Source organism: Lepisosteus platostomus, chromosome 10 (genome assembly GCF_059453375.1).
Source record: "Lepisosteus platostomus isolate fLepPlt1 chromosome 10, fLepPlt1.hap1, whole genome shotgun sequence".
NCBI lineage: Eukaryota > Metazoa > Chordata > Actinopteri > Semionotiformes > Lepisosteidae > Lepisosteus > Lepisosteus platostomus.
This window is the reverse complement of record NC_142620.1, coordinates 19470652-19485889: the sequence shown is the minus strand read 5'-3', so window position 1 is coordinate 19485889 and position 15238 is coordinate 19470652. Positions and strand designations below refer to the sequence as shown.

General features: G+C 38.1%; 1 protein-coding gene across 2 annotated transcripts; it reads left to right on the top strand.

The window, feature by feature from the left end:
* The first annotated feature begins 437 nt into the window (after nt 1-437).
* On the top strand, nt 438-13685 carry LOC148653522 (G protein-coupled receptor 68-like). 2 transcript variants are annotated; one of them, XM_088648645.1, is made up of 2 exons: nt 438-595; nt 9621-13685. In XM_088648645.1, exon 2 carries the CDS (start codon nt 9702-9704, stop codon nt 10752-10754), a length of 1053 nt encoding a protein of 350 aa, XP_088504771.1. In that variant the 5' UTR covers nt 438-595; nt 9621-9701; the 3' UTR covers nt 10755-13685. The 2 variants fall into 2 exon arrangements, with proteins under 2 accessions (XP_088504771.1, XP_088504772.1); XM_088648646.1 differs by lacking the exon at nt 438-595 and adding an exon at nt 8284-8346.
* Nucleotides 13686-15238: the final 1553 nt, after the last annotated feature.

Sequence of the window (15238 nt, the reverse complement as noted above, 5' to 3'; positions counted from 1 at the left end):
GACTTATCTTAAGTGGTGTTGCACTACAACACCTACTACTTAAGTGGTCAATCACTTAATTGAAAAATTGCTTGGCTTTTTGTTGTGAACAGTAAGATGTGAAGCTTTTTTGTAGCCAACGAGATAGTTAGAATTAATTTGACAAGTTGTTTTTTTTAAATACAGAATGATAAGTCCGGTATAAGAGTAGTGTTTTTAAATGTACTATTAAATAATTTTAAAGGTACGTCGCCAGTCTAACTCCCTGCTGCCGGAGTGTCCCCCTGTAGCTAAGATTGTGCTTCTGCCGAAGAAAAGAAAATGCGGTGTTATTCCTGAACATCTAAAGGACTAGAAGGAGGTTTTGTGTAAGTCTTGGGTTTTACACTATGTGGCGCTTGGAGCGAAAGTTAATAGGATTGTGAAACGTCCTCCTCTGCTTATATCGGTTGCGCTCAGATCCGATCAGTCAGTTGGAATTGCTCTCTGAGCGGAGAAGGCGCCATCGGAATAGGTGCAGAGGTTCCTGGAAAGGAGACCCCCTGCACCCTCGGATTTATCGAGCTATCGCTTCGGTGGATACACTGTAGAAGCTACCGCGGGCTGAGCAATTAAGGTAAGGGAAGATTTGGATGATGATCGGCCCTTTAAAAAAAGAAGATGCCACATTATCAAATGACAAGTGCTGCCTGGCGGCTATGTTAAAAGTGGTTAAGTAATTAATACTATTTTTTGCAAAAAACAAGGATTTGATAAGATTCTATAATACACAATATTAATTCTTACCTGTCAAAACTGCCCCGAGGCATAGTTTATTCAGAACAACCGAAATAATCAGACTTCTAGAAAATAAAATTCTGGGATTAGTATACATTCTGCTTAATATCATATAGCCTGCAGAGGATGGTTTCTTTTTGTGAGGAGGTTTTGGTTTCAGAAACCAACTGAGCCCAGATTAATAACAAATTGAATTGCGCATTTTTTATAAAAAACAAGAAAAATGCTGATTTACCAGCGGCCCTGTAGTACTCATCAGTGATGGAGCTGTCTTGTACCTTATACCTACCCGTTATTTCGGCGCATTTCTTTCTAATCTGTTAAGGTACATCTCTGTTCCGCTTTTTTTATGGCTAACGCTGAAGTGGACATCACTTTCTCTTTATAAAGTGTAGCGTTAACGTCGGTGAGTTAGGGAGTCGTGCAGTAGACCACCCTTCACGATTGACAAGCCGTTGTGTTCGTAGTTGGTATAGTTGCTTTGGAAGTTCGACAGCAGTCGTTGCAGAGCTTTGAAGCCAGCACCTACACATAAAGTGGAAATTGATGTAATTTCAGTGTGACTAAAGCTTGTTTTGCCGTCCGGTATTGATTAGTTTTAAATATTGCCGTAGAGGAGCGCTTGATTGTGTGTAATTCGTTTTATGCTAGAACAGAACAGATTTTGCGAATTCTCCGAGGACTACAGTCTGGGAAACAGGTTTATATAGCATCCTTTGAGAGCTACTGTGTTTTTGGATAAGTGCTACACGCATGCATGGTTACATTTCTGACATTTTGTTACTTTTCTATCAAGAAACAATGGACAGCTCCGCATTTCAGAAATCCATGTTATCCTGTCTAACGGATCTCCCTAAAGTAAATCTGTTACCTCCCAAAAACAGTTTCTGTACAGCCAGCCTTGAGATCTACTTACCTCTAGTTGGTTAGTGAAGGCATCATGGATGTTCTGCTGACATGTCTTATTGCAGAAACGAGAGTAAATGTGTGTGATGAAAGACCCCTGCTTCGCCCTCGTACATTTTTTTAGGAATTGCAGCTTTGTAGGCCAGCTGGTAGGTTAGATCCCAAGATAGATTTCTTGGGTAGAGAGATTTAAATGCTGCTCAAGTATTTTTACATTTTTGCAAACATAGAAAATAATAGGTCTTATTCACTTCTTAAGACGCTCAGTGAGTTGAACGTGTGCATTCCCTGATTTAACCATGTGGAGTATATCTGACAAGCATGTTCAGTCATTTTTATGCTGTGTTTCGTTCAACACCTAGATTTATCTAAACAGTCTGGTTGTCTGTGAGGTGGTCCATTCTTCTGTTTAAGAATAGGTAATCAAACTATAATTTTTCATCAGTTGCTTTAGCTAAGACTTTGGCTGAGTTGGTGTTCTACACAAGTAGAACTGCTAGGAAGTCCTGGACTTGTTTGAAGTAACTTGCAAAATTGCCTCTGAGATAATGAATCTAACAACAGAACAGAGATAACAAAGTTATTTTTGTTCAAGCTACGATTTCCTGACCATGGTGTGATTCTTTTCACACTGGAAATAATACACACTGAAATGCCTAACAAGGAAGATTGTTTTAAATTTCTTTGTATTTACCAGTGGTAATCTGATTATATTTATTTTGAAATATACTAAAAACTTTAAATTAATCTGCCCTTTTGCGTAGAAGTTGACCCACTCAGTCTGAAAAGTGAAGTAGGTGATTCGAAAAGATGTGGTAGACAGGAGAATGGAATATTTTAATTTGCCTGATATTATTATTATTATTATTATTATTATTAATAATTGCTTACACTTATATAGTGCTTTTCTGGACACTCCACTCAAAGCATTTTACAGGTAATGGGGACTCCCCTCCACCACCACCAATGTGCAGCATCCACCTGGATGATGCGACGGCAGCCATAGTGCGCCAGAACACTTACCACACATCCGATATCAGTGGGGAGGAGAGCAGAGTAATGAAGCCAATTCATAGATAGGGATTATTAGGAGGCCATGATTGGTAAGGGCCAATGGGAAATTTGGCCAGGACGCCAGGGTTACACCCCTACTCTTTTCGAGAGATGCCCTGGGATTTTTAATGACCACAGAAAGTCAGGACCTCCGTTTTACGTCTCATCCGAAGGACGGCACCTGTTTACAGTATAGTGTCCCGGTCACTATACTAGGGCATTAGGACCCACATGGACTCCCTGCTGGCCCCACTAACACCTCTTCCAGCAGCAACCTTAGTTTTTCTCAGGAGGTCTCCCATCCAGGTACTGACCAGGCTCACACCTGCTTAGCTTCAGTGGGCTGTCAGTTGCAGGGTGATATGGCTGCTGGCAATGGTATGGAACCACACAATACAGATTAAATATATAATTGGGATTAAATATATAATTGGATTTTAGAAGTTGTTTTCTGTTTTCACTGCTAGTATTTAAACATTTGAGAATACCCCTGATAATGAAATGGACTACGTCCAGCAGTAACATGTCATGGTATTGATTCAACTGGATGTTATCAGGTGTCTGTAGAAATAAGGGACCATTAATCATGCTCCCACAAAATGTAAAATTTGTCTTTGGTATCATTTTATTAATTAGTATGTTGCATTGATGTTTTTCTACTGATGTTTGTAAAAACCTGAAGCTGTCTGAATTGACATACTAGCCAGGTCTGCTGGTACCTTCAGTTGTGTATTAGAAGCATATGCACCAATAATCTTTCTTCTCTTGAGATCACGTGACCTTCTGTTCCATTGCACAGCATACTGATGAAAAGGCATAGTTTGGTGCTACTTTACAGCTTTTAAGAATAATGGGACATTGCATGTGCTGAGCCATTTTTACTACTTTGGATATAGTTTGGATACTGTTCTGTGTGATTTAAGAAGGCAGCTACCAACTTTACCTTCTCTAGAAGACTTGAGCAGCATTTCATATTTATCGCTGGTGGTTTGCAAATATTCTCTAAAAACTCATCCTCTAGTTTGAGTTACTCTGGTTTTCCCTGTTATGATATTCTACCAGTCTTTTGTATGTGGTGCACTCTTCTTGTGAAGGGCATCTTAGAGTGACTCATGTTAAAAATAACACAGTATACTGTAACATTTTAGAAATAATAATAAAAATCAACTGTATTCTCAAGCTTGATTTAAATTATTAACCTGTAGTGGCCCTTCTCACATGAAATGGAGCCCGAATGGAGTACAGAACTATATCTTATGTCTTAGACTTTTTTAGAAGATTGTGAATGAGTTGTCACATTTGAGCATGGAGCCTGAGGCCACTCTTGAAAGGATTTGAGAGCACTGAAAGTACATCTCTAAAATGCTATGAATGTAGGGATGTTACGTTATTTGTGTACTGCCATTATTTGATATATGAAAGGTGCAAAATGATTTTTTGTTGTATTCTGCAAAAATGTAGCAGAAAATTAGATGGTCTCAAAAACAGACTGATGCTTTTAATAGAAAATATAAAGACGTTGGTTTGTATGAGTCTGTACTACAAAGGGATTCACACTTCCACCTGTCTTTCCACTAGGGGTTAAAGCAGTAGTACAAATCCGGTGACGCAGGCAACCAGAAAAAGTAGATGTGAAACTAGCCCATGAATCACTTCCTACATCACTGTTGTTGAATTTGACTGTACTCGGTCATTCCTTGCTAGATTGTAGTTTGTATCAACTAGATTTTTCTCATGCCTTAATAAATACAATCAAACAGAAAATATTAATTAAGACACAGTTTTTTAAATTTTGGTTTGGATGATTCATACTAATAGAAGTCTTAGCTTCAACAAGTCAAGAGTAGTGGTTTCAGAACTGGTTAGCCTATATTGCATGATCTATAGCCAATAAACATAGCTAAAATGTAGTTTCAATCATATGATAATCATTAAATATCTACTTACATTAAGGCAGTATATACAGAAATTGAATGTTGGCTATTATCTTGTAGTTACTGCCACATATCTATGTGATTTCATTTGCTCAAACTTTGGGTGAGTTATAATGTTTTATGATTTATTAAAGAAATTTCTCTCTTTTAGATTTAGAAGACAGTTAAACTTTAAGATCCAAGATCTGCCTTTATACAATTCTATGACCATGTGTCCTTAAGAGATCCTTATGACATTGGAAGAGCCTGTTTTGAGTTTGCTTGCATTCTGTTCAGTCTGGAGAATGTTGGAGCATTGCTATTGAAAACAAAGGTGTGCACTTCTGTCTTTCTTAGTATTGCACAAGGAGAGAAAATGGTGCACATTTGCAAATGTCAGGCAGCCATAAACATGGAATACTGTCTCTTAGCCTAATTTTCCCTGCCCCTGACTCGGGCTTTCCTCTGTATGAGTAATAATGTAAGATACATATGCATTGTGAGTGCTACACATGTACAGATGTCATTGGTTTTTATTTCTGTTTTTCTTTGTTCTATTAGATTTAATATTCTGTCCTTACAATTCATAGCAGAAAACCCTGCCAGTCCAACAAGATTTTTCATTTTTCATTCAATAACTACAGGGACCTGCTCTCATCCACTGAGGCATCTTCAGCTAGAAGACATCAGTGAGACAGACTTATCATATGTTGCATTTGTTTAATGTTTTATGTTAAAGTTCCTTTTGTTGCAAGTAATTGGAAAAGGTATGGGTTTTATATGCGCTTTATCTGGTAATCTTTCTGAGGCTGAGGATTCCTTGAAGACCAAAAAAATAAATGAAAAGCAGGTTGCTAGACGGACCTCCTTTTAGAACATGGCTGCATCTGAGTAAATTAAATGTAATATTCGATGAACAGTACAAGAATGTTCAAAAGTGAAGTAAGTTCCAGGAACAGCAGCACAATCCTAAAACATTGTCCTAAAACACAGAAGTGGTAAAAATTAAATCCTACTCTTGCTGTAGTAAAACGTTTGAGGAGAAATGAGGCAGGCTTCCTTTAGTATAGTAGCTCCCTCAGGCTACTTCATCTAAATATTGACATATTGTAAAAGTTTTCTTCCTCCCTCAACCACAGTGCCTGTTATTGAAGTAATGTGTCAGGGGCCATAAATATAGCTGTCCAGTTACCTCACCAGTTTTCAGCATAGATCAATTCTGTCATAATCAGTGATGAGTGTAGAGTTGTGATGCTATCATCAGTCACAGCCTGCCTTCAGTCTCTTTCCAGCTGCCAGGTACAAGAATAATTTAATGAAAAAGGCCAAGGCGTCAAAAGGTAGTAGATGTATTAACAAAGGGCGCATATAACCGGATACATTGGTTCTTGTAATGTAGAAGAATGCAAAAGCAAGGAAGCAGAAAACCCTTATCTTGTACTAAATGCTGCCAATAAATGAAAGCAGACACGTCTTGACCTCAAGCAGACTAGACCGGAAGAGACGGTTCTGGAACAGGGTTTGATTGGATCTGATAGACTATCAGACAGTTCAGTTGTGAGGGAAGAATTTGTTTAATGGGAAGGCAAAAATCTGAGGATTGAGGAACAGAGAACCAAACCATTTCATTTTACCTCGACAATTTCAAGTCAGGAAAACTGCACAGAGATAATTCAACTTCTTTTTTTTTACTTTTCCTGTGCGTATGTCTATTCCGGCTATATTTAACAGACTCATCTATCAGCCCGATTTTTGCTGAGATTGTATTTGACTGGTAATTAACAGAGTACTTTCCCAAGAACTGTTCATTGACATTTCTCTTTAAGCATCCTGAAGCAGGATTGAAGGTATTTTTCAGAAATAGACACAAAACTCTTATTTTATTTTTTTCTACTTTACTGTTCTTATGAATATGTTTTTCTCTTTTAAATTCTTACACAGCACACCTGAATGAGTTTATTAATTAAATTAAGATGTCGTTTTGTATTCTTTAGATGCTAGCCATATGTGTATGTTTTCAAATCGCGTAAGAAGATTAAAAAAATTATTTAGGAAATACTTTATCATAAGAGATAGAAGTTATGTTTTTGTACTGACTGATTAATTAAGTAAAATAAATAACAAAGTGGCAATTATAGCATAATTAGGCCATGTCATAATAACAATATTCCAGTTAAATTGTGAATCATACTGTCTGTTCATTATGCAACATCTATTCCAGAAATCCGTGACTCTCTACCCACCCACTTTTCCCAGGCCTGTTTAAATTCTGTGACATACAGTTCCTGGTGCCTGGTGCAACAATAACCTTCCAGACAAGCTGTCAGTTTCACAGGATCTATGGCGCAACAGCTAAAGGGGGCTCATTTAGGCTTTGCACACATACCTCATGTTTTGAATTTTTATTACACTGTATGGGCCTTGGTGATATTGCAGATTTCCTCCTGCCATGATAAATCAACAGTCGATCGAAGTAAATTTTTTCCTCCACATGTATTTGAACTCCAGGATTCGGGGGTAATACATCAGTATGATGCCGGTTGCTGCTTAGTTACTTTAAAACCATATCTGTTGTGGGACCTGAAATTCCCTTCCCAACGCATATTCTCTGAAGCCAGTTCAAAGCACCAAGGCATTTTGGAAACAAGGCAGGACATTGAAGTGCCATGAGCTGATTAAGTCTGAATTTGTTCAAACCCCATTTGCCTAATTGAGCAGTTTGAGTAATATATATAATAAAATATATATAATTTTATTTACTACTAAGTAAAAAAAGATGTGACTGGAGAAGCAGTGCATCTCACACTCATGTCCCAAGCAAGCTTGATAAGAGTTTGACTTTATTACTGTCACTTAGATAAGATTTTTATTATTTAGTTACAGTGGGTGGTGAGCAGGATTGTATGACATGCATTTTTCATTACTAATCTCTCATACTAGAATATTTCTGCAGAGGGGCATGACTGCTTGCCATATATACTGTACTACACCCACATTATTTTCCTGGTATCAAGATTCAGTATACTGCATCTGTGATCTAATGAATGTCACGGTAAAAGTAGGAGTGGTATTTCAGAAATTGACTAAATGATAATGTGCAGTACGGCCAGGGAGTACAGTCTGTACCGTGGATTCTTTTATATGATCTCTGTTTGCTGCATGAACAAAAATGTGTTCCTTGGTTTTTAAGAATCGTGTTCAATTTCACTTTATATTTAGAACATACACAAGGAACTTATAGCCAGCAGCCATGTCACCCTGCAACACACACTGAAGCTAAGCAGGTGTGAGTCTGGTCAGTACCTGGATGGGAGACCTCCTGGGAAAAACTAAGGTTGCTGTTGGAAGAGGTGTTAGTGGGGCCAGCAGGGGGTGCTCACCCTGCTGTCTGTGTGGGTCCTAATGTCCTGTAAAAAATCGCTGTCCTTCGGATGAGATGTAAAACTGAAGTCCTGACTCTCTGTGGTCGTTAAAAATCCCAGGGTGTTAATCGAAAAGAGTAAGATTGTAACCAATCATGACCTCCTAATAATCCCCATCTCAGAATTGGCTTTATCACTCTGTTCTCTGCCCCAATGATAGCTGATGTGTGGTGAGGGTTCTGGTGCACTATGGCTGCCGTCACATCATCCAGCTGGGTGTTGCACATTGGAGGTGGAGGGGAGTCCCCATTACCTGTAAAGCTTTGAGTGGAGTGTCCAGAAAAGCACTATATACAGTAAGTCTAATGAATTATTAACAACAACTTTCTTTGAAAATGCTGTAAAACGTGAAATATGGTTGGCATGTCTAAACAGGTAGGAAATTAAACATTTTGACTTTTGCTTTTTTTGGTACTGCAATCTTTAGCCCAAAGCACACTGTTGAGAAACCAGAAAAAAAGTCTGTTTCAATGTAAACCGACGTTCATTTAAATGAATGTGTTGTGTGCGGTTTTATCATGAAAGAGGTGCTTGCTTTGCAGGTCATTTCATGTGAAGTGAAAAAGGAAGCACTGAAAAAGTACAGGCTCTGTATATTTATTTAATATACATTAAAGGTCTTCAGCACTTTGTGGCAGGATACATTTCAAATACAACATGATCTTTTTATCTTTTTAGGAATGCCATTTAAATGCTTTAGAGTTGTGTTTTGTTTAATCTCTTAGTCATTTTGATTCATAGCACTGAAGTGATTGTAGAAGCCCCAAAAAGTAGTTCACTTCCTTTTTTTAGTTAATGGAGGAAAATGTGATATAACTGGGCAATATGTGCCTTCTAAAAACATCTTTGAATTGTTCTAGCGGTTTTACATGAAATATGATTTTAAATGCTAAGATTTATTTTTAGTACGAAAATGTACTGAGCATTGAAAGAAACATTGTTCACGTGGATTTTTGATGTTTTTACAAAAAAATAATGTATACAGATTTTGGGTATTGACTAAATGCTTTTTTGGCATCATTTTGAATGAGAGAGTTGATGGGGCACAGGTGATGAACTGATTTAACCTGTTGAATGCCAAGCCTGTTGAAAATCAACCAAAACCTAGACAGGAGCCAATTAACATGTTAACAATTAACAGTACTCTGCATATCAAGAAAATCACACCTTCGTTCCTTCATCTTCTGGAGGAACACCTGAGTTCTCTTTCTCCACTTTCCAGCATTGGAGCCCAGCCCTCTTTAGTGATGAAGGTTTTGTGCTGACCACCCTGTACACTGCCAGGTGTGGCAATAACTGCAGAACAAAACACCAATGGTTGTATAAAGCAATGCAAACTAAACCTTACTGATGCTAATATCTTAATATTTATACCCCTTTACCATTCCTTTAAAAATCAGGATTTTGTTGTTGAAATGGTTGAAAAAGTAAATGCATGAGTAATGTCATTATGACTCACACCTCATTGCAAGGTAACTGTTGAAACTTTCATGTAGTACAGATGTTTTGTATTTGCAGTCCAATTTTAATAAGCTTGATGGTATCTTTAATATTTTCTTGTCTTTTACAGAATCCCCTGGAATGGGAGTCAAGATTGACTTTTATTTGGGAAGGAAGCCATTTAAAACTGCTGGTCAGCTCTGAGACCCCTATGGCTCTGAATTTCAATAATACAACTGAACAGAAGAACATGTCACAAGAAGATTTAATTAACTGTACCAATAAGCATGACATTCACCAATATCTGTTCTCTTGGGTGTACATCCTTGTCCTAATAATTGGGTTGCCCACAAATCTTTATTCATTATATCATGCTTGGCAACAGCTCAAGGCCAGAAATGAGCTGGGAATCTATCTGATCAACTTAACTGTCTCCGATCTGCTGTACCTGTCCTCCCTGCCCTTATGGCTACAGTACATTTTTCTGGGGGACGACTGGAGACACAATGAGTGGCTATGCAAGGTGTGTGGGTTTCTGCTGTATGAGAACATCTACATCAGCATCGGGTTTCTTTGCTGCATCTCGCTTGACCGCTACTTAGCGGTGGTACATCCCTTTCGCTTCTCTTGCCTCCGGACCATGAAGGCCGCAGCTCTGGCCAGCATCTTCATCTGGATCAAGGAGATTGGCATTAGCATGGCATTCTTTTTCAGGAAAGAACTGAGCACGGACAAAACCAATCACTCCATTTGCTTCGAGCACTACCCTATGAGGTCTTGGGAAAAGCCAGTGAACTACTACCGCTTCTTCATCGGTTTCCTCTTCCCCCTTGGGATGCTCTCCTGGAGTTACTGCAGAGTGCTGATGGCAGTGAACAAGAGTACTGGCACCCAGACCTCTCAGAAAAGCCGCATCAGACACCTTGTTAGCAGTACAATTTTGATATTCCTGTGCTCTTTCTCTCCCTACCACGTCTTCCTGTTGGTTCGGACAATTTTTGAGACGAACTGCGATTTTATTGATATGATCTTCAACTACTATCATTTTTCCTTGATGCTGACCAGTTTCAACTGCCTGGCAGACCCTGTGCTTTACTGTTTTGTCAGTGAACATGCTCAGAGGGACATGCAGTGGGTGAAAGGGTTCTGTATCAAACTCTTCCGCTGCAAAAGGGAAGGCACCACAGACTTCAGTGACACCCACACACCACATGAGAATGGAGCGTCTGGTATAATATTATTAAATACTAAAGAGGGTGCTTAAGCACCAGAGAACACAAGGACACAGTTACAAACAAGAAGAGGCTTGTTTTTTTTACAAAATCTTCACTTGCAGAGATGTGTGCTCGAGATATTTGTTTTCTGTTTGCTGGTGTTGAACTTCTTTTCTCAGGGAACTTCTAATGTTTAGCAAGAACATTTGACAGAAGTACAGTTAATGCCTCAGAACACGTGGGCAGACAGATAAACTTATCAGCAGAGATGTTATTTTCAATTCAGGTAAAACAATCTGCCTTCACATTTTAAGAACTGCAAGAATCTTTTGGCCTCGGTGTGCATTGACTGGCTCTCTTGTGTCCTTTGTTTAAAAGCTGGACTCAAGTCTTATTCAGGGGAAAATCAACTGCATTTTTTTAATTTGGCTTTCTCTTGAAGTTCAACTCAGAAAATGTTTTGGCTTTAGATGGGGAGTAAAAAGATAAATGAAACTGCAAGTCTAAACTCTTATCGATATGTAATATTGTCAGTTTTTGACATCACAGACCACATTGATATCATAATCATATGGGAACTGATGAATCACTGACTCATTCCTGCTGCTGTATGGAAGGGACATTCCATACATTCTGAGACAGGAGAGCTCTTTGTGAAACTCATTGATTTGAAAAATGCTGACCATCCATGATGTTTCTTTGGGAGGAAAGGTCTTCCACGACTTGAAACCTCAGGGAGTCTAATCCCATAAAAATATCTAACAGTGTGTTTTTTCCCCAGACGTATCATTTCATGTAAAACCTGGGAAATGCTTTTTAAGCCGGGAGAAACCACGGGCAACCGAGAAACAAAAACATCCTAAACAATTGGAAAATCCAAACAAAAATGTTCATAACTGTCTCTTGACTGATGTTCATAACTGTTTCTGTCTACAATACTGCTATTAATGTTTACGGTGAACCACTGCCTGCTGTACTGCCATGATTCATAACAAAGCCTGGGCAAAGAACAATATCACTCATTCTTCTCTGTATAGTAACTCCAAAATTCACCAGTGTATTTGCCTCTCTGAACAGGAGCAGACTACTGTTTTATTAAATATGGTTTTATATTAGGAACTATACTGTACATTTAACAGATACTGACATTTGAGTTAGGGATAGGCAATGATTATATTGTTATCGATTATGGTCTTATTTGGACTCACTGGATGAAAAAATAAATATGGTGTATTATCTCATATGCAGTATAAATAATCTCTTATAATACATCTAATTAAAATCCTTCTTTTGGCAGCATGAAAGCGACCCCTTCACATCACTGAATGTAAAACACAAAACTTGTGGAAGACAAATCAGATTTAGGCTTAAGTCAGTTTTCCAGGCTTTGCAGGCTGCTTAGTATTGCTACCTGATTGCCTGATGTTTCAGTTTTCTCCTTGTACTTCAGTGTGTCAGTTTAATTTGTGAACACTGGATAACATCCTTTTCATTTTTATTTTTAAAAATTCTTTTCATTTTTATACTTAAGTTGTTACCAAATTGTAACTGCTTAAATAAGTAGATTACCATGATGTATCAGGCAACACATGTTACACGACTTTCCCAGTGAAAGGAGAACTGTGTCGGTTGCCACCATACTTCCTCATCAGTAACAGCAGCTTGTTGCAAAAGAGGAAACATTCATCAGAGATGCAATTATAATGTACTGCAATGTCAGTCTAGCTCACTGTGAAGAAGAATTTGCAAAGCTTTAAAGTCTCTCAGACTCTTGGAGGTCGAGGAATATATGGCGATTGCCAACCTTTGAAAAATACTTTGTTAAAATGGGTGGTCCGAGGGTCCGAGGTGCATCAGTCATAGGAAAAGGAAATTGCTAAACTGTGGATTAATGTTATGGGTATATGCCCTCAGGCCCCTCATTAACTCTCAAAAACATTAAGAGAGTGACACATATTTTTATAACTTTGTCCTGGTGTAAAGCCTGTCAATGATTCTCCCTGTAATGCAAGTAAGGTTATCAGCTGTATCTTAAATACCTCTTTTTTTATCCATAACATGGTGAAGTTCAGTGTGAAACATGTACAGTAAGTGTTAATAACATGGACCATTTAATTACAATTCTATAGTCTACAGTGCAATTTGAAGCTTACATTAAAACAGTATACATCCACCTCATAAACTATTACTGAAAATGTGAATGCTGTATAATGTACAGTAGCTGAAATTGCTATCCCATTACTGATTCTCCTTGAAGCTCAAAAGTACAGCTGCTTGAATTTTAAAATGCTAGTCTCTTTCACTTTAACTGAGAGTACATGCCAACCCTATGCATGAATGGGTTTTAAGGGAGTACCATTGTGTGCAGATTTTCTTATGCTATTACTATATTTGCATCAAACAAACTTTGTTGATGAAATACAAAACAGCCTCCTCCTTAACCTTGCAGGAAACCATGCTACTGTAAATACAGTATACGGCATCTACGGTGTTTGAAGGAAATGGAACTATCAGAGTCAATGCATGAAATCATCTCTAATTCTTCCTCATGTGAATATGTGATCTGACTATCTCTTACTGGATCTGAAAAAAGTCTATTTTTCTAAGAACTTTAAAAGTTTTATTTTTATATTGTCTGCTTAGCTAACTACTGTATGTATTGGCAGTTGGCCATGGACTTGTGTGATGTTTACATTTCTTTGGCAGATATTTTTTGATAATTGCAGTCAATAAATGATATTTCTTGTAATTTAGTAGCAAGAACAGTGAAGAAAACAGCAAGCCATACCATTTTTCCTGTGTAATTATTGCTTGTATTGCGTGACCATTTCAAGGATTTACAGTAGAAATGTGAGTGGCTTTCTAACTGTCCTGTTTGTGGTGTTTTTTAAATGTAAAATGAGTTTCCCAATTGACAGGCTCTATTTTGTAATAATAGCCATTAAAATACCTCGAAATGAACAAGTTTATGTCCATTTTAATTCTCTTCCTTGCTACACTGGCTTGGTTTAATCTGTGAACACTGGATAACTTTCTTTTAATTATTGTATAATAATAATAATTTATGCAGAGTTTCAAGATGAACAACGACGGTGAAACATTTGAAATCTGCAAGCAACAGTGTGAAAGAAAAGCTGAAGACATGTTGCAATTGAAGGTCTTTAAAAATGCTGTGGTATAATAAATGGTACAGTCGTGGCACCCTTGCACATTTTGCAAATAACTCAAAATTTTCTCTAATAATATGTTCTGAATCAAAAACAAAGGTTCTGTAATCTTAACAGTGAAATAAAGAATTGTGGAGACCAAATACTTTGGTCAATTTCGACTTATTTTAAGAGAGAATTGCGAGTTGTTTGCAAAAAGTGCAAGGGTGCCAATATTTTTGGCCACGACTGTAGATAGCACTGGCGTGAAGCCTAATTTAAGAATGCTGATTTACATTATACAAATATTATATAGCGACCAAAGTATTTTTCCATTATTTGTAAATGGACAATAACATCACACTGCTTTTGTGTGCTTCCACAGAAACGATCAGACTTGACACCTACACTTCCAGATTGTGCAGGCAGCTGTTACAGTGTTTAGCACAGCTTAGAATTAAACACTGAGTGAAGGCAAGAGACCAGGTCCCTAGTTCTCCATGAGCCTCATAACTGTGCCATAGTTCATGTCTAACGTAAGTTTCTGTGTATGAGGAGTGCAGTATGTACAGTATATTTTGTTTCTGCAAGAGGAGGCCCAGTTGGAGATCTGCTTTACAGCATACAGTAAGTCCTTCCACACATATCACAGTACATACAGTAGCAAAATCAGCGTTAAAGAGACAGGTTTTTCAGCACTTGGATTCCTGCCTGCAGGACTCCACTGTCACTGTCACTGTCAAGGTATGGATTCTGAAAGCTGGTGATTCTCTGGGTCTATGAGTAAGTGTTGCTTTTTTACAAAGGGCAATGCCCTGCTGTATTCTGCTCTCCCACACCATCTCATATTGATTCAACTGGGCCCTCTAAAGAATTGCTGACCAAATGTTTTCGGGCCACATATTTTAATCTGCATATGGAAAAAAAGAGGTATCAAAAATGCTTTTTCAAGAGGAGTTGCTAAGAGCACTGTGCTCGGCCTCACTTTGTTTGGTTTGTCTGAACTGTGCCTCTTCCTGCTTCTAGCAACTGATTTAACCTCTGTGGTTTGGTCATTTCTTCCAGTGGTGATCACCCCCACTGTCTGACGTTACTTCTTTGCAGTCACTTTACAAAAACAACTGCATTTTTAACAAATGTGCCACTCATGTTGCCACAAATGTGGGCGTGTTGGTTATTTAGAAGTCAGGTCTCACTTGTTGGCAAAGACATCGGTAGTGAATTAAATAGTCCTCCCAGTGGGGGAGTAAGATTAACAACCCATAACAATTCAACTTTCCCTCTAAGAGGGATTTTCAGACCTGAAAAGGGAAAGTACAAACTGTGCCACATGATTATGGTGTAGCTGCATGTGTCACTCAGTACATGCACATTTATAGAATAGGTCC

Coding starts and splice junctions, on each gene's coding strand:
- LOC148653522 (XM_088648645.1), top strand. CDS start 9,702: ATGGCTCTGAATTTCAATAATACAACTGAACAGAAGAACATGTCACAA.